At 54.6% G+C, this 17,333-nt stretch overlaps 2 protein-coding genes across 4 annotated transcripts; one reads left to right on the top strand and one right to left on the bottom strand.

Annotated features, from left to right (window-relative positions):
- The first annotated feature begins 67 nt into the window (after positions 1-67).
- On the top strand, positions 68-1,966 carry Tmem147 (transmembrane protein 147). Of its 2 annotated transcripts, XM_077793151.1 has the most exons (7): positions 68-295; positions 368-437; positions 972-1,031; positions 1,118-1,254; positions 1,394-1,478; positions 1,575-1,696; positions 1,780-1,966. In XM_077793151.1, the coding sequence occupies exons 1-7, from the start codon at positions 219-221 to the stop codon at positions 1,901-1,903; spliced, it is 675 nt and encodes a 224-aa protein (XP_077649277.1). In that variant the 5' UTR covers positions 68-218; the 3' UTR covers positions 1,904-1,966. The 2 variants fall into 2 exon arrangements, with proteins under 2 accessions (XP_077649277.1, XP_077649278.1); XM_077793152.1 differs by lacking the exon at positions 368-437 and having other exon boundaries at positions 218-295.
- Positions 1,967-5,303: 3,337 nt separating this feature from the next.
- Positions 5,304-17,200, bottom strand: Atp4a (ATPase H+/K+ transporting subunit alpha). 2 transcript variants are annotated; one of them, XM_026391210.2, is made up of 22 exons: positions 17,189-17,200; positions 16,961-17,101; positions 16,787-16,846; positions 16,262-16,465; positions 15,098-15,211; positions 14,631-14,883; positions 14,091-14,359; positions 13,306-13,504; positions 12,900-13,009; positions 12,684-12,818; positions 12,015-12,207; positions 10,871-11,046; positions 9,756-9,892; positions 9,534-9,684; positions 9,271-9,439; positions 9,028-9,182; positions 7,761-7,884; positions 7,271-7,416; positions 6,246-6,379; positions 5,697-5,798; positions 5,521-5,612; positions 5,304-5,332 (listed from the first exon to the last, which is right to left on the bottom strand). In XM_026391210.2, the coding sequence occupies exons 1-22, from the start codon at positions 17,198-17,200 to the stop codon at positions 5,304-5,306; spliced, it is 3,105 nt and encodes a 1,034-aa protein (XP_026246995.1). The 2 variants fall into 2 exon arrangements, with proteins under 2 accessions (XP_026246995.1, XP_026246996.1); XM_026391211.2 differs by having other exon boundaries at positions 9,561-9,684.
- Between the last annotated feature and the right edge of the window lie 133 nt (positions 17,201-17,333).

Here is a 17,333-nt window from a genome sequence, read left to right as displayed (position 1 = left end):
CTGGGAAGCGAGATCCGGACGCGGGCGCTCTGACGTCACGGCGCGCGACGCCTGGGTCCGGACTACTGCTCCCAGAAGGCCGCGCGCGGGCCGCGGCCAGTCCAGTCAGGTGGGCGCCAGGCCCCTACCCCGGCGAGAGCGCGGGTGGAGGCGAGAGACCCGCGTCGGAATAGGTCGCCTGGCGACTCCCGCGCGGGCGGGACCGGGCGGCCGGCGACATGACCTTGTTCCACTTCGGGAATTGCTTCGCCCTCGCCTATTTCCCCTACTTCATCACGTACAAGTGCAGCGGCCTGTGAGTGCGGGGCGGGCGCGGGGCGGAGAGGGCGCGGGGCCCAGGCCGACCCCTCACCGCCCGCTTCTCCAGGTCTGAGTACAACGCCTTCTGGAAATGCGTCCAGGCCGGGGTCACCTACCTCTTTGTGCAGCTATGCAAGGTGAGGGCCGCCCGGACCCCACGTGTCTGGCCCCCACGCTCTCCAGACCCAGGGACCCGGCTCTGCCGCTGTCCAAACCCCACCGTGGGATCGCTTTCAGGACTCCGCATAGGTCCCTTGGAGTATGGACCCCAGAAGGGGTGGAACCGGAGATGAGGTCTTGAAGCAACTTTTTCTTAGCACTTTTCGGTAAAAATTGAGAAAACCTCGGTTGTAGGATTGGCACAGAGGTTTTTTGGTATGGTAAAGAGAGATAACTAACCCCGCCGCGTGTCACACGCGGCTGGTAGCACTTCCTGGGTTGCCACCCCAGCACCTCTAGACCTTATACCCCCTGTGAATTCCCAGCCCCCACAGACACAGACATCTACCTTCTATCTCCCGTAGCCCTGTGATCTTGCCACTCTCTCCCAGAAAGACCCCTGGAATCTATAGTGTCCCGCTTTTCACAGGAACATTAACTTCCCACAAAACACATAGGTGTTTTTTTTTCCCCCCTCACCTTGAGGTGACCTTTCTGCCTTCTGTTCTCAGATGCTGTTCTTGGCCACTTTCTTCCCCACCTGGGAAGGTGGCATCTATGACTTCATTGGGGTGAGTAGGGTGAGGGTGGGACAGGAAGTGCACAAGCGGGGCTACTTGGCCCTATCCTTACTCACGCCTCAACCTCTGACCCACAGGAGTTCATGAAGGCCAGCGTGGATGTGGCAGACCTAATAGGCCTAAACCTTGTCATGTCCCGGAATGCCGGCAAGGGGGAGTACAAGATCATGGTTGCTGCCCTGGGCTGGGCCACCGCCGAGCTCATTATGTCCCGGTGTGTGTAGCAGCCTGGACCCCATACTATCCTAAGAAAGGACACTTGGGTGGACAGGGATGCTGGGGGAGGGGGTGGCCTCAGTCTGGGTATCAAGGATGTCTGGGTACCAGAAAATCCCTCCTTTTGCCTTCTTCAGCTGCATCCCCCTCTGGGTTGGAGCCCGGGGTATTGAGTTTGACTGGAAATACATCCAGATGAGCATTGACTCCAACATCAGTCTGGTATGCAGTCCTGCTCTCAGTGCCACATATACCTTTTTTCGGTGGCCATATCTCTCCCCAAGGCCTGGCCCCAACTTCTTGCTTCCCTCCTGTCAGGTCCATTACATCGTTGCCTCTGCCCAAGTCTGGATGATAACACGTTATGACCTGTACCATACCTTCCGGCCAGCTGTCCTCCTGCTGATGTTCCTTAGTGTCTACAAGGCCTTTGTCATGGAGTGAGCTCAGGGGGCTTTGAGGCTGGGTCCAAATGAGGGTGGGTTTTCTGGTCTCCTTTCCTCATTGTGATGTTTCCCCACAGGACCTTCGTCCACCTCTGCTCCCTGGGCAGCTGGACAGCACTGCTGGCCCGAGCAGTGGTAACAGGGCTGCTAGCCCTCAGCACTTTGGCCCTGTATGTCGCCGTTGTCAATGTGCACTCCTAGGACTGGTGACCTTTTCCCTGCCTCTCTCCAGGTTGTTTTAGTGAAGTAAACAGTATTTGGAAAGTTGTTTCTGCCTCTGTTTCTCTCAAGAACTGTCTCCCTATACTATGTCCGCCTAGGTCCTAGAGACCCTTATTCTGGCTTTGGAACCAGGCAGACAAGCTGGGATGCTAGTCAGTCCTCTGACATTTCCTCTGTCCTCACAGTTCCTAGACTCCTGGTTTTCAAGTATAGATGAAGAGCTTAAAATAGATGACCTTTGAATAGCCACAGAGGCCTGGGAACAGTTGATAGAGGGGAGCTAGAATCCAAGAGAGGGCTCTTGAGGGCTCCTCTTCCTCTCCTCACACCTTCAACTGGTCCCTCTCCCACCTGGACTCTTCCCTGGCTAGTTACCTCTAAGGTTCCCAGCCCCAGTCTCATCCTCCAATCCATCCTCTAAGTGACAGCCTGTAGGGGGGGTGGTGTTTCAGTCTGTAACCTGTTTTGCTAGGTCACTCTTCCTTGCTTACAACAATTTGTGGCTTCTCATTGTGCCATAAAGAGTGACCTTTGGTTTTGACCTTTGATCTCTCTGGAGTTTCTCCCTGGGTTGATTTCTACAAATTCTTAACATCATTTAATCCAAGTGGGCGCATGGCACACACTTATAATCCTAGCAACTTGGGAGGCTGAGGCAGTAGTATTGCAAGTTCAAAGCCAGCCTCAGCAACTTAGCAAGACCCTGTCTCTAAATAAAATATAGAAAGGGCTGGGGATGTTGCTCAATGGTTAAGCACCCCTGCATTCAATCCCCAGTATCAAAAAAAAAAAAAAAAAAGAGGCCCTCCATGGGTGGGCATAAGTGGGTTTGATTTTGATTTCTTGGTGCTTTGACTCAGTCCTGTGCCCCTCAGGTCAAATCCTAGCCTGAGTCTTCAGGGTGGAGTGAAGGGTTAGCAACAGCAAAATAGCACAGCAGTGGAACTCACCAGCTTGGACATTGTCTTAGATGCCACCCTCCACCACCAACACTCCCTGCCTTGGTCCACTGGACCAGCTCTTTGCCCTACCTCCTCGCCCTCCCTGAGGGACATATACCAGAAGTGGACCTTTGAATGTCAAGCTCAAGCTTGATGCAAATCCTGCCCCCTCAGGAAAGTATTCCCCAGCCCTAGTGTTCCCACTGGGATGAGACAGTTGCCTTCACCCTCCACCAAGCCTACAGCACCTACGTGTTACTTGACTTCAGTCCTAGGAAAGGATGGCTCTGTTCAGCCCTGCTATAGCAGTTGGTGTTTTCAGAGTGTGCATTTACCCTCAGATGAGGAAGCCACCCTGTAGCCCCACCCTTCTTCAGGGCCTAAGATAGTTCTCAGGTTTCTTGGGGGCTGGGAGTGATTGATCACCTCAGTTTTAATGAGGAAAGAAAATGGGGTACACCCACAGCCCATCTGGGTAGCTTTTTTTGTGGTAGTGTTACTTTCTCCCACACCTCCCTCTCATGACCTGTCCAGCCCTTTACACTAACTGAAATAGGTGAAGATTGTAGAAATAACCAGCTGTCTGAAATAATCCCTTCTTATGTAGGATGAAGGAGAGTAGAGTGGTTAGGGCTGAGGTCAGGGGAGCGCAGGCTGGAAAGGTCAGATGTGATGGAGAAGCCTGGGCAGTAGTAGATCGCCATGAGCCTGGCTGCAGTGATGAGAGCTGTGAAGGGAAAACAGGGTTTTTGGAGACCAAGAGGAGTTGTCTGACCCACCCTGGAGGTAGGCTGGACTCTGTGGAGAGGATGTGGGTAGGGCAGAGTAGATGTTCTGAGAACCCAAGAACTAGCTGGAACAAGTTCAGGGGGGCTTGTGACACTAAAGGTTGGCAGATACCAGATCACTGGAGGCTGACTGGAGAATTGAATGGGGAAATGGGGACCCATGGGGAGCTCTGGGAATGGGAAGGACAGGGTTAAATTTAGCTTAGGAAGCTGTGCTTGGTTGTTGTATGGAGGGAGATACGTGCCAGGAGGCCAGAGTTGGACCAGCACAGAATTGGTGAGGGCAGGAGGATTGAGGCTAGAAGCCAGCTAGAGAAATGGCGGTGACCAATGGGCCATGTTTCTGCTTATCAGTAGAGGACACAGTGGGGAGATGAGAGATGAGGAAAGGTACAGAGGAGTCTGGAATAGCACAAGTTTGGGACTTGTTCCCCCAGAGGTTCCCAGCACTCCCAGGGAGGATTCACACTGATGAGATAGTGGTGCTGCCAGTGAGATTGAACAGTAAATGGAGACAGGCTTGGGAAACAGGCCCTGGTCATTACCCCGTATGTGGGCATCATTTCAGAGACAGAACTGAAGTCATCAGGGTCTGTGGTGAAGAGGAAGAAGCCCAGGACCCAGGCAGAGAAACTCATAATAAAAAGGGGAGAGAGATAAGCAAAGAGCAGTGGCCAGCAGGGGAGGTGGAGACGGGTGCTTCCAGCAGTTGGAGGTGTTAACTTCAGATGAGGAGCTGGTTGGGGGACTGACCTTCGCAGGGGCAAAGAGAGTGAGCAGGAAGAATGAGGGCAGAACCCTGTTAAGGGCAGGGGACAGTGGTGCTTAATGCAGGGAAAATTTGGATCCTCTCATCAGGAGCTCCCAGGAGGGAGAAGTGGTGCTGGGAACAGAAAGCCCAGACACAGTGTACTGGAGTGGCTAAAGGCCATCTCTAGAGGGCGCCTGCAGCCACATCCCAACTTACCTATAAATTTTGCAAACTTAGGCAAGGAAATTAGAAATGATTTTCCCAAGGAAGATTTGGGGGATGAGGTGGTTCTTCTGTTTTGGTTTCTATGTTGCGTTTTTCAGTGATGGTGATTGAACCCAGGGCCTGGTGCATGATAGGCAAGTGCTCTTCCACTGAGCTACCCCACCTCTGGCCTCCAAGGAAGGTTTATTGAATGCCTACTATCTGCCAGGCTGTATCCTAGGCCCAGGAGACTGCAACCCTGATAAATAGTCCCTGTACCGTAGTACTGTGAGAGGTCAGTGGCTCTGATGAAAAACACTTAAGACAGCACTTGGCACCAATTAAAAGCACAGCCAATGTGGGGATTATTTTATTACTATTAAATATAATATATGTTTTTAACGAAGAGTCCCAGGCAGCCCTCTTGCCCAGCCTGGTGTCCCAAGGACAAGCACATCTCACCAGGAGCAGCCAGTGCCTAGGGACTGCTTCCCCAGGAGGAAGGGAGCTTGGGGTGGGGAAGAGTAGTGAATAGAGCCCCTTTAAGGTTGGGGTGCCATAGCTCAGAAGCAGACATGGGTAGGGCTGGGACTCTTGATTATACAGATGATTTGGTCGTCTTCCAGAAGGTCCTGTGAGCCCCATGCTCACTGGCCTGTGCTGGATGCAGGGATGGCCTGAAGGCAGCCTGCCCTCTAATAGTAAAGCTCCTGGTCCCACCAGCCTGGGGGAGAGAGAGAGAAAGGAGTCTCAGAGCTGGGGGTGCCTGTCAGAGGGAACAATGGCCTCAGAGGTTATGAAATTGCAATTTGATACGGAGGGCTTGGAGGTCAGGTGTCGAAGATCAAAGTCAGGGCAGCACCTCTGAGAATGTTTCAGCCCCCTCCTTCATCCCCCCAGTTCCACACTCACTCCCAGGGCAACAGCGAACTCCAAGTTTCCGGATCTCATCGTAGACAAAGATGAGGAGACCAAAGGGCATGGGGACCAGCCACCACTGAAACCTAAAGTACAGGCAAGATGGCAAGGTGAAGGCCATCCCAAGGTCTGTGTCCCCATCCCTCTGCTTACACCTCACCACCCCTCACCGAATGGGCATGAAGTTGAAGATGTTGGGCATTCCGGGGCAGTAGCACAGGAAGCAGCCAATGCAGACCTGGAACACAATGGCAATCACCAGGATCCTGTTCCTGCAGGTGGGGCAGAATGAAACAGGCTCAGATTGGCAGACTTGGGATGAAGATAGACCAACAGGACTCAGGGACCAGATGGAAAACAGGGTGCTGGGTCAAGGCAGGTCAACTGTCAGAGGCAACAGGGGATGTTTACACATCTGACACTGGAGCAGCCCAGGCCTCTCCAATAGTGGGAGCTGGCCCTGTCAGCATCAGCCCTTTAGGAAACACGGAAGGGCCAGCTGAGAGGCACATGGGAGAGCAACTGGTCAACTGATAGGAAGGTTTGGGTATTCAGGGGCCAGCTGAGAGGCACATGGGAGAGCAACTGGTCAACTGATAGGAAGGTTTGGGTATCCAGTGGTACTGGCATTTGCTGGCTTAGTGAGCCTTCATCAGGGTCTGATGGGAGTTGTGACCAGGGATGGGGATGGGATGGGGGCTGGGGTCAGCTAGGGACACCTGAAAAAGCCCTGCTGAAAAGCAGAGAGGCGGCGTGTCTTGCGGATGAGGACATCAGCGATCTGGCACATCTCAATGCTGATGAAGAACACAGTATAGCAGGTGTACTGCTGGTACAGGCGCTGTCCAAATGTCTGGACAAGAAGGAGACAAATTAGCCTGAGCCCAGCACAGAGCCTCCGCAGGGCACCAAGGTCCTGAGCCCTAAATGCACCTTTCCCCTCACATCAGGGACTGGGCTTTGGGGAAGGGAAAGATGCAGCATCTTGGAGGTTTGAGAATCTAGCAAAGCTTGGACAACTTGACACAGTAGGCCAGGCTAGATTGCTTCACAGTGAACCGAGAAGACAGATTTCTCAGGCAACCAAAAGAAGAGGAAAAGAAAATTGGAACTTCGAGGCAGGATTTGCAAAGTCCATTGACTCCAGGGGCAGGCTGATGGCAAAATTAGGGAAGTGGCCAGGAGGGCCTTTAGGGAACACAGGGCATATGCCCCACTTCCAGTACAGCCACCATGCAATCCCTTTCCTCAGCACAGCTAATTTTAATAGCAGCTAATTGTATAGGGAGCAGCTACTGAGCTCCAGGCAGCCGCTGTTCCTGTGTGTCATTTTCATTCCATCCTCCCAGCAACCCTATGTATTCTGTTATTCTTTAGAGCAAACTAAACACATCTGGTAGCCACGTCTAGCCTCACTGTGCTCCAGACCTTCATTGAAATGGACCACTCACACCAGTACTGAGTGTGAAGGACATTGCAAGGAAAATGACAAGAACTTCCACACCTAAGATGCTGTGCTTCTATTAGGGAAGGGAGAGGCCCTTCTGCAGGTGTGGGCATCCGGAGCGGGGCGTAGAACCACAGATGGTTTGGGAAAGGCCCCTTCCCCCAGAATTGGAAGAGAGTTTGGGTGCCTGGGATGCTGTGGCTGAACTCAGTTCTGTGTGAGCAGTGAGTATGGACCACACAGGTGGATGTCACTGGGAAAGAGGGAGCAATGGAATAGGATGGAAAAGGGGCTCACCCACTCCTGGCCATAGCTGTCCTGCAGATCTTGTAGGTGATGGTCCTCCCACTGTGGCCGCAGGCCCACACACAGCAGAGGGAACCAGCCCTCCTGGGCCATGGCTGTGAAGTAGTCAGCGAAGCCAGCAAATGATTGGATGGCACCTGGAAGACAGGCAAGGAGACACAAGGAGGGACAGGAACAGAGATGGAGACAGGTACACAAAGAAGGTCCAGAACACACAGCCAGAGACGTTGAAACAGTCCATACGGACAAACACAGACATGGAGTCAGAGGCAGGGACACAGGAAGAGCAAAGACCCCAAGAGAGATCATTAGGAACACAGGAGACAGAGGCGCAGAGAGGCAGGAACAGAGAAAAGAAAGATATACCAAAAGAACCCACCACAGAGCTGACATGAGAGAAGGGGACCAGAGAGACACAGAAAACAAGCACTGCAAGCCAGAGCAAGTTGGGGAGCCCCGTCCTGGCCCCACGGGCACTCACCAATCTGGAAGTAGGAGTAGGCAGCCAGGGGCTCATTGACCAGTCGGTCTCGCTTTGGGTTCCGTGGTCGCAGATGCATGATGTCACTCTCAGCCTTCTCATATGCCAGGGACACAGATGGGAACTAGCCAGGAGCAGAAGAAAACAGGGCTGAGGATTTGCCTGGGCTCCTGTCCCCCATACTCTAGAGTTGCCCCACTACAGCCCCTTGGAAAGAACAAGACTGAGGCTAGGCGTCAGGACCTGCGGTGACCACATGACCACACCTGCCTGGACATCGAGGGTCCAGCTGCCCCCATGGGAGTTCTGGCATGTCTGGCCACATGTTCCTGGAGTCCATCTCCATAAGAATGCCCGCTTTTGTCCTTTGGTCACATGCATTCTCTCCCCTCCCCTTCTCTCCCTTCCTCGCTCATCTCCTTTTCCTTCTCTGTCATCTAGTTTGTTCTCTGGTCTCTGGGGGCTTTCATTCTGGGCCTCTCTGCTTCCTTGTAGTTCTTTCTTACTTCCTGTCTCCTCATCTGTTTCTTTGTCTCTAGCCTCTTTCTCTATAATTGTCTCCCTACTTGTGTGTCCCTGCTCCCATGCTATTTTGTCACTCTGTATCTCTTCAGTTCCTCAGTGTCCCTGTGTCTCCTGCCCCCCCCCCACACTGACGGTCCTGTGACACAGTTGCAGCAGAGTATACTGATCAAGTGCACAGGCCTGGGGCACCTGCTTGCCCAGACTCATATCCCGGATATGCCACTTACTAGTTGTGTGACCTGCGGCAAGCCCAGTCTATGCCTCAATGACCTCATCAGCAAAATGGGAACAATAGAATAATCTCACAGAGTGCTCATAAGGACAACATTAAGTAAATTACCATGGGCAGGGCCAGACTAGAGACTAAACTAATAAGCATGTCAACGTGGCCATGTACCTGGCTGCATTTGGGGCTGTATCTATGGCTGGTCTATTTGAAGGGGTTTGTCTGTCCGTATCTATTTTGATGTCTGTCTGTGATCCATGTTTGGCCAGATATCTGTTAACATCTCTGTCCAGATTTCCAAGAGTCCCTTATGTCCATGGTCTCTGCATGCCTCCTGAGTGTCCACCTGTGTGTCTGACCAGGCCTGCCCACCTGCATGTCCACTCCTGGCCACCTGTTGATGTGTGCCTACGTCCTGTCATTCTGTGTCCAAGAGTGTATGTGATGACCATGGCCCATGTGTCCACCCATGGGTGGCACCATGGGTAGGGTGGGGCGTTGGGACTGTAGACTCACAATGTCGGTGCAGAGCTCTATGAACAGGATGGTGATGCACCCGAGGGGCAGCGGCACACTGACAGTGATGTAAATGAGGTAGGGGGTCAGTTCCGGGATGTTCTTGGTCAGGGTGTAGGCAATGGACTTTTTCAGATTGTCGAAGATCAGTCGGCCTGTGGGGGTACAGCAGGCACCTCAGCTTCCTGGCAGCCCACTGCCACCTGCACCTACACGGCCTTCCCTTCCCTAGCCAGACCAGACCTTGCTCCACACCCGTCACAATGGAGGCAAAGTTGTCATCCAGCAGGATCATGTCGGCTGCATTTTTAGCAGCATCTGAGCCAGCAATGCCCATGGCTACGCCAATGTCTGCCTTCTTCAGGGCCGGGGAGTCGTTCACACCATCCCCTGTTACGGCCACAATTGCTCCCTGCAAGCCATGGGTACAGGTGGGTGGAGAGTCAGAGAGACGCCAGCCCAGGGCCTGCCCCACCATCTGCCCGGCCTCGTCAGCAGGGTCTCACCAGTCTCTGGCAACTCTCCACAATCACCAGCTTCTGCTGGGGACTGGTGCGAGCAAACACCATCTCAGGGTGTGTGCGCAGGGCCTCGACCAGCTCTGATGGGTCCATGTCCTTCAGCTGCATGCCATTGATCACACAGGCACGGGCATCCCTGGAGAGGGGGTGGGAGGCTCTCAGCTGGAGCCTGTGGGAGAACCATGGCGAGGGCTGAGGGGGACTTACTTCCGATTAACCTGGTCCACAGGCACACGGAGGCGGGCAGCAATGTCCTCCACTGTCTCACTGCCTTCCGAGATAATGCCCACACTAGCTGCGATGGCCTTGGCTGTGATGGGATGGTCACCTGTCACCATGATCACCTGTGGGGGGACCAGCGGATCCTTGACACCTTTCGATCAACCCAGTCTCCCTGTCCTCCCCATAGGCATCTGCTGATACACTCATTTATTCAACCAAGTGTGAGGAAAGTACTCCTGTACTTTGTGGAGCTGACATTCTGGTGGGGTAGACAGTAAACAGGCAAAATAAATAAGTGATATGGCATGTTTAGAAGGAGGAAGGAAAATAAGCTCAGTGAAGGAAGTGGTGGCTCAGGTTAATTGTGCCTAGGGAAGTCCCCACTGAGTAGGTAACATCTGAGCAGAGACCAGAAGGAGGTGAGAAAAATCTTTAAGAAGAGTATTTCTGGCAGAGAGTAAATCCAAGGCCAGGAGGTGAGAATATGCCTGAACTGTTGGAGGAAAAGCAAGAACAGCACAACTGGTGTGAATGGGGGAAAAGGGCTAAGGAATGAGCCCAGAGTAGGAGCAAGGCCCAGAGCTTATAAGGCCTTGGAGACCTGAGGAAGGGCTTGGGCATGATTTGCTCAGCAATGGCTCTTCCACCCTTGATTTGTCATTGAGGAACCATCTCTGTCCCCCAGACCATTAGTTGAAATGAGGTTTCTAGATTGGGCAGGTATGCTATCCTCCAGCCATGATGACTGGTTCAGGAATGAACATGTGACCCAATCTGGCAGGACAGGTAGGAACTCCCTGTTAAAGCTGTTGGGGGTGAGAAGGCAGGTTGTCATCTTTACCCATCCAAATTGAGCAACTTCTTGGGAATAAAGCCAGCAGAGAGAAACATATACCTGAGACATGAGCAAATTCCTAATAATATGGAGCATCTGGATTCAGCTGTACCTGAAGATACATTCCTAGGAACCTTTCAGCATCATGAACAAATATATCCTATTCAAGCCAGTTTCAGGAGGGTACTGCCACTGGGTTTCCACATTCCCAAATACTGTTACCCTCTGTCCTCATCACTGCCTGGTCCGCTCCCCAGTGGCATACCCGGATGCCTGCTGTGCGGCACTTGAGCACAGCATCAGGAACAGTGGCCCGGGGTGGGTCAATCATGGATACGAGTCCCGCAAAACAGAGGCCACTACTTGGAAAGTTCATGGCCTCCACGTCGAAGGCATAGCCAGGTGGGTAGTCCTTCTCATTCAAGTAGAGCTGGCAGAAACCTACCAGAAAATAGGGAAGTGAAAGAGGAGTCCTGGGCAGACCCTACTCTAGCAAGCCCAGGAGATGAGCAAAATAACCAGGCACCTTGCCCCTGTGGATGCCCAGCATGTTATCTGAATCCATTCCTGCAACCACTCTGTGAGGCACACCCTCATCTTGCAGATAAGGAAACTGAGGGTTGGGGAAGGAAACTTTTTTTTTTTTTTTTTGATACCATGGATTGAACCCAGGGGGGCTTAACCACTGAGCCACATCCCCAGCCTTTTGTTTTTGTTTGTTTGTTTTGTTTTGTTTTAAAATTTTATTTTGGGACAAGATCAGCTAAATTGCTGAGGCTGACTTTGAACTTGCAATCCTGCCTTAGCCTGCCAAGCTGCTGCCAACAAGAGGGAAGATTTCTTGCCAGAGGTCACACAGCAAGTAAAGAGAAAGGAAGGAAGGAAGGAAGGAAGGAAGGAAGGAAGGAAGGAAGGAAGGAAGGAAGGAAGGAAGGAAGAGAGGAAGGGAGGGAGGGAGGAAAAGAATTGGACCACAAGTCTGTACCTTCCAGGGTCAAGGCAGGGGTTAGGGAAGTATAAGGGGTCAAGACAAAAATTGAAGGAGGCTGAAGGTCGGGACAAGGATTTGGGATGGGAGAGTCCTGAGTTGAGACAGGGCCTGGGGAAGGTCAAAGGGTCAATAGGGGGACCTGGAAAGTGGAAGTCGGGGCAAAGGCTGAAAAAAAATCATGGGGTCACGGGTTAGGTAAGGAGGAGGATGGTCAGGGTGAGGACCAGAGTGGAGAGACTGGGTCAGAAATTGAAGCTAGACAGAGGTCAGGACTGAGACAGAGAAAGTCAAAGGTGAATGGTGGACTGGGGCAGATCAGATGAGAAAGGGCAGGCTCAGCGCTGGGCCGGGAAGGCTGGACAGGGTCTGTGCTAGCTCCTCCTCGCACACCGGGTAACCCACCCAGGGCGAGTCTCACCGAGCACGCGTTCGCCCAGGCCCCCCAGGCTGAGGTAGGCAGTCTGGAAAGCCTCCCGCCATTGCTCGTCCAGCGGCAGCTCCTGGCCCTTGATAAGGATAGAACTGCAGCGCTCCAGCACGCGCTCGGGGGCGCCCTTCATCACCAGCAAGTGCCGCGGGTCGCGCGGGTCCTCCAGCGTGTGGATGGACAGCTGTGGGCAGGGAAGGGGCGGGGCTGTGGGCGGCCACGGAGGATGGGGGCGGAGCTGGGGGCGCGGGGCGCGGCCTGAAGGGTCTTGGGGAGAGAGAAGGTGAAGGCCTTGAATGCTGGGCCGGTCTTAGGTAGAGGCTGAGGGCTAGGCGGGGCCAGGCTCAGAGCACAAGGAATGAGCCGAATTAGGATGTGGAGTTGGGCTGGAAACAGGATTTGATGGCTTACTACTCGCGGGTGACCTGATACCAAGATTCTCTCGGAGAGGGGATGTCCCTGCTGCGAGGGACCAGAGAGGAGGCTTAGATGTAGGCGGGACCTAACCATAGGGGGGTCGGGGCTGTGGGCAGGGCGAGGGATGGTTAGGACCCTGCGGAAAAGCCCTACTGACAGCGGCGTAGGCCCGCCCTAACTGTGGGTGGGGCCTGAAGTGGGCGGGCCAGGACGGGGGCGGGGCGGGGCGCTCAGGCTGCACACCTGGAACTTGTTGGTGGAGTTGAAGGGGATCTCACAGACTTTGGGGAAGCGATCGCGGTAGCCCATGGCGTTGCCCAGCGTCAGCTCGGAGAACTTGAGCAGCGCAGTCTCCGACGCGTCTCCAATCACGATGCGCTGGGATCGGGGACCGATCGTCAGGATCGAACCTGGCTTCACCAAGTTCCCAGCATGACCCCGGGTCCCCCAGTATCTCACCTTGGGCACCGGCACGGCGTCCTGGCCGGACTTGAAGGCAGCGCGGTTGCACAGGGTGAGCACGCGGCACAACGCCCGCCACGTCTCCGAGGACTGGTCAAAAGTCTGTCCTGAAGACCAGACACCCGGGCTGGCAGCGCCAGGGAGAGAATCTCCCAGACCAGAACCGAGCCCCTCCCCCTGCGTTCAGGTTGGAGTGCCTCCCCAGGCCTAGTGGGACCCTAGATCAGAGCCCTGTCTCTAGACCCAATATTCAGCCTTCTGTGAACGGGACATAGCGCTCCTTCACAAACCTGGAGCTGAGTCCCACCCCCTTCCCATTAAGGCAAAGCCTTCCCGGGATCCCTTCAGGTCTCCACCATCCACTGGATCCTGTCCCAGTACTCGTCCCCTCCCATCTTCAGACCTGACTGGTCTTCCGTGGTGTCAGCTGTGTGAATGTGGTTGTCAAACCACAGGTGCGACACAGTCATGCGGTTCTGAGTGAGGGTCCCGGTCTTGTCAGAGCAGATCACCGATGTAGAGCCCAGGGTCTCCACTGCTTCCAGGTTTTTGACTACACAGTTCTTACTGGCCAGCCGTTTGGCTGTCAGGGACAGACAGACCTGGGGAGAGGTGAAAAACTCAGACACGGGGACAAATTCCTGCTTGCAGTCCCATTTTCCTCCACTCAGAGCGCTGGGGAGTTCTTCACACCAGCCACAGAGTTTCAAGTGGGAGATTCTTCTGCCAAACACAAAACAAAACAAAAACCAAGCTTTTGTCCAATCTGGGCTTCCTACTTGGGTTGCCTTTCCCAATCACCCAGATACACTCCAAGCTGTCCCAGCTGAGCTTCTGCATGTTCTATTATGAGCACAATCAAATGAGTAAATGAACCCCTGAGCCTCCTCTGGGTGACTCTTGGACTACATGTGACTATGTAAGGCCTGGTTACCGGGCAGCTGCCGACAGGGGACCTCAGCTTCCTCCGTCTAGGATCCCGTCCATCTCCGAGCCCTCATATGGGGCCCAGGACATGGCCTGAAGCAGGCGAATGCTGAGTGAATGGATGATGGGAAAGTGGAGGGTGGATGGGGAGGTGTATGGATGGATGGACAGATAGGAAGGCGGGAGGTGGAAGCCTGGATGAATAAATAAACAGATGGACAGACTCTCAGCTCCCTGTACCCCCTTGGCCTCCTCACTCACTGTGACAGTAGCCAGCAGTCCCTCAGGCACATAGGCCACCACAATGGCCATGAAGAAGACCATGGCCCGCAGGAAGGTGTAGCCTATGCACATGGCCACCACAAAAAACGTGGCGCCAAAGAGGATGGCGAGGCCTGCGATGATGTCCACAAAATGTTCTATCTCGATAGCAATGGGCGTCTTCTCGTTTTCCACTCCTGAGGCCAGGGATGCGATGCGCCCAATGATGGTGCGGTCACCCGTGTTCACCACCAGGCCCTGCGCTGTGCCTGCAGTGGGCCAAGAGGGGCTCAGGGTGGGGTAGGCAGCAGTGGGGGTGGGCTTCACAGCGGGCACTGAGGGTGGGGCAGTGTGGAGACAACAGAGGCAGCAGGAATGGGGTAGTTATAGCAGGTGATAGAGTCAGCGTGCCCTGGAGAGGTGGCAGTCATGTGGGGTGGGAGGAACATGCCACAGAACACAGCAGAAGAGCCAGCGGGACCGTAAGGGAAGCATGGAGGCCGTGTGGCTACTGAACGGGTGGGAAGGGGCTCCACAGACCCTCAAGACACATGGTAGAGAAGAAGGCGATGTTGCGGGTCTCCAGTGGGCTCTCGTGGGTACACTCTGGTGAGCGGGTCTGTGGCTCAGACTCTCCGGTGAGTGAGGAGTTGTCCACCTTGCAACCTTGGGCTGCCAGGATGCGAATGTCAGCTGGCACACGGTCCCCACCTTTCATCTCCACCAGGTCACCCACCACCAGCTGATCTGCGTTGATCTGGAACTTGTCCCCATCTCGGATCACAGTGGCTTGCTGTGGAGCAGGGGCACCAGAATAGAACAGGCAGGGGTCGGGGTGAAGGTTGCTGAGTGTAAAGGGATGTGGGGAGGTGACCATGGGGACAGTTGAGGCCCTAGGGGAGATATGGAGGTCAGAGTTAAGGGCAGGGTGGGCCTGATGGAAGAGGATCCTGCCTGAGTGGGTCTGGAGCTTCTGGAATCTGAAGAGGCAGGGCCTGGGGACCCACCTGGGGCACAAGGTTCTTAAAGCTGGCGATGATGTTGGTGCTCTTGAACTCCTGATAGTAGCCGAAGCAACCAGTGACCACGACCACAGCAATGAGGGCGATGGCCAGGTAGAGCTGCAGGGGGAGTCAAGGGGCTGGGGTTACATGTTAGGCCTTAGTCGCTCCTTGCCCAAGACCACGCCCCATTCCCTGGCCCCTGGAATCCTTGGGTCACCTCTGTGGTCTCCCACTATAGGAAACCTCGGTACTGTTCCCTTGGTCTGAGACCCACCAGCAGATTCTGCACGTCACGCTCACCTATGCTGCATTCCAGTCCCTCCTGCCCTGGCTCCTTGGGCTCCTGAATTCTGGGTCTTCCCATGGTCCTATCTCCTGTGGCTTGTCCCCGTGTCTGTGTTCCTTGGTCATATGTGTTCCCTTTTCCTGTGTCTTCCAAGTCTGTTATGGCCATGTTCATGTCCTATAACTCCTCATGTTTCTGTCTCTTCTACAATCTGTGTGCCACCTTCTGCATCTCCTACACCCAATAGTCCCTGTGTCCCCATGTCCCCATATCCGTGTGCTTGTGTATCACAGACCTTATGCTAAATTCTCAGTCCCCATGTCTATGTACCTCTTAGTCCCCATCCCACGTCACCTGTCCTATGACTTTTCAAACCTCTGCCCAATGTCATAAATGTCCCCGAGTCCCCATGACCTTTTTTCTGACCCTGTTGTGTATCAAACATCCCTTTGTCCTGCATCTCCATTTCCTCTGTCTGCTTCTATGTCTGGTGTCTTATATCTCTCCATGTGCTGTGTCCTATGGCTCATGTCCCTTATGTCCCTGGTGTCTCATATGAAGTCCTAATGTCCCTGTGTCCTGTGGCCTTAGTTTGTCTTATATCTTCTGTTTCCCAAGTCCCATATTCTTACATATTGCATTCCTATGTCTTCACGTTCCACCAAGATGGGTTCACCCAAGACTCATCCCCACGCCCCTGTGACCTGTGTTCCTGGGTGGGTCTCACATCCCAGTGTCCCCTCAGGGTCCACGACTCAGAACGGCATCTCTATGCTCTGAATCCCCATCCTACGTTCCCCTTGTCCTGAGTCCCAGGCTCAATGTCCTCTGTCCCGAAGATCCCTGTATCCTGTGTCTGGCCTGCAGGGCCCACCACTCACATTGTCGTCAGTGGTGAGGTCACCCTCGCTGGCCTGGATGGCAAAGGCGATGAGGCAGATGGCAGCAGCCACCCACATGAGGCATTGCAGGCCTCCTGCCAGCTGCCGGGCAAACTTGACATACTCTGGTGTGCCCCGCGGTGGCCTCAGTGCGTTGGGCCCATCCCGCAGCAGCAGCTCAGCTGCCAGGCTGGCAGACAGGCCCTGGGGACAGAGGGGTGGGCTGTGGTGGAGGTCACAGGGCCTTCCTGTCACCATGCACCCTCTGCCTCCGTCTCCTCCCCCTTCCCCTCTCCCCCATCTCTCTGTCTTGTCCCTCTTCCTCTTCCTCTCCCCACCCCCCTCCTTCCTCCCTCCCTCCTGTCTCTCATCTTTCTGTCTCTCCTCCTGTTGTCTCTCTCTGCTCCTCTCTCCCTGTCTCTGCCCCTCCCTGTCTGTCTCTCGCTGAGATTAACCCCTAACGCTCTCCTGTCCCCGTCCCCCTCTTGCCCTTGCGGTGCCTTCCCCTCAGCAGCGCCGGCTCACCTTGGTGGCACTGGTCTTGTACTTCTGTTCCAGCTCTGCCACTGACAGCTGATGATCGTTCTGGGAGGTGGGCGACAGGGCACTGCTGTCTGGCTCCTGCCAGCGCCCACCCCTGCCCACTGCCTAGTTCCCAGCCCCGTCCCCAGCCCCGCAGCCGCCTGGCCCGATGCTCACAATCTCCATCTCCTTCTTCATATTCTCCAGTTTCTCTTTCCTCTTGCCTCCCCCACCGCCGGCCTTCTTCTTGCTCATCTTGGCGGCCATGTCCCCACCAGGGCCAGGCCCCAGCTCCACTGAGTAGAGCTCATAATTCTCCTGGGAGATGAGGTGGGACAAGGGAGGCATTAGATGTCATTGGGACCCTGCCCCCACCCCAAGCCCCCAGCCCAGGACCCCACTCACTGCCTTCCCCATGGTGCCTAGAGCTGGGCCTCCCTTGGCCTCCACAGAGCCTGGGGCCAGACCAGCTCTGATATACCCAGGGAGGGTGGGGGTGGGGCAGAACTGGCTGATTACAGCTGATTACAGGGCTCCTTGGGGTGACCTC

The sequence above is a fragment of the Urocitellus parryii genome, chromosome 15, assembly GCF_045843805.1.
Source record: "Urocitellus parryii isolate mUroPar1 chromosome 15, mUroPar1.hap1, whole genome shotgun sequence".
In the NCBI taxonomy this organism is placed as follows: domain Eukaryota; kingdom Metazoa; phylum Chordata; class Mammalia; order Rodentia; family Sciuridae; genus Urocitellus; species Urocitellus parryii.
This window is presented reverse-complemented; position numbering and strand designations above follow the sequence as displayed.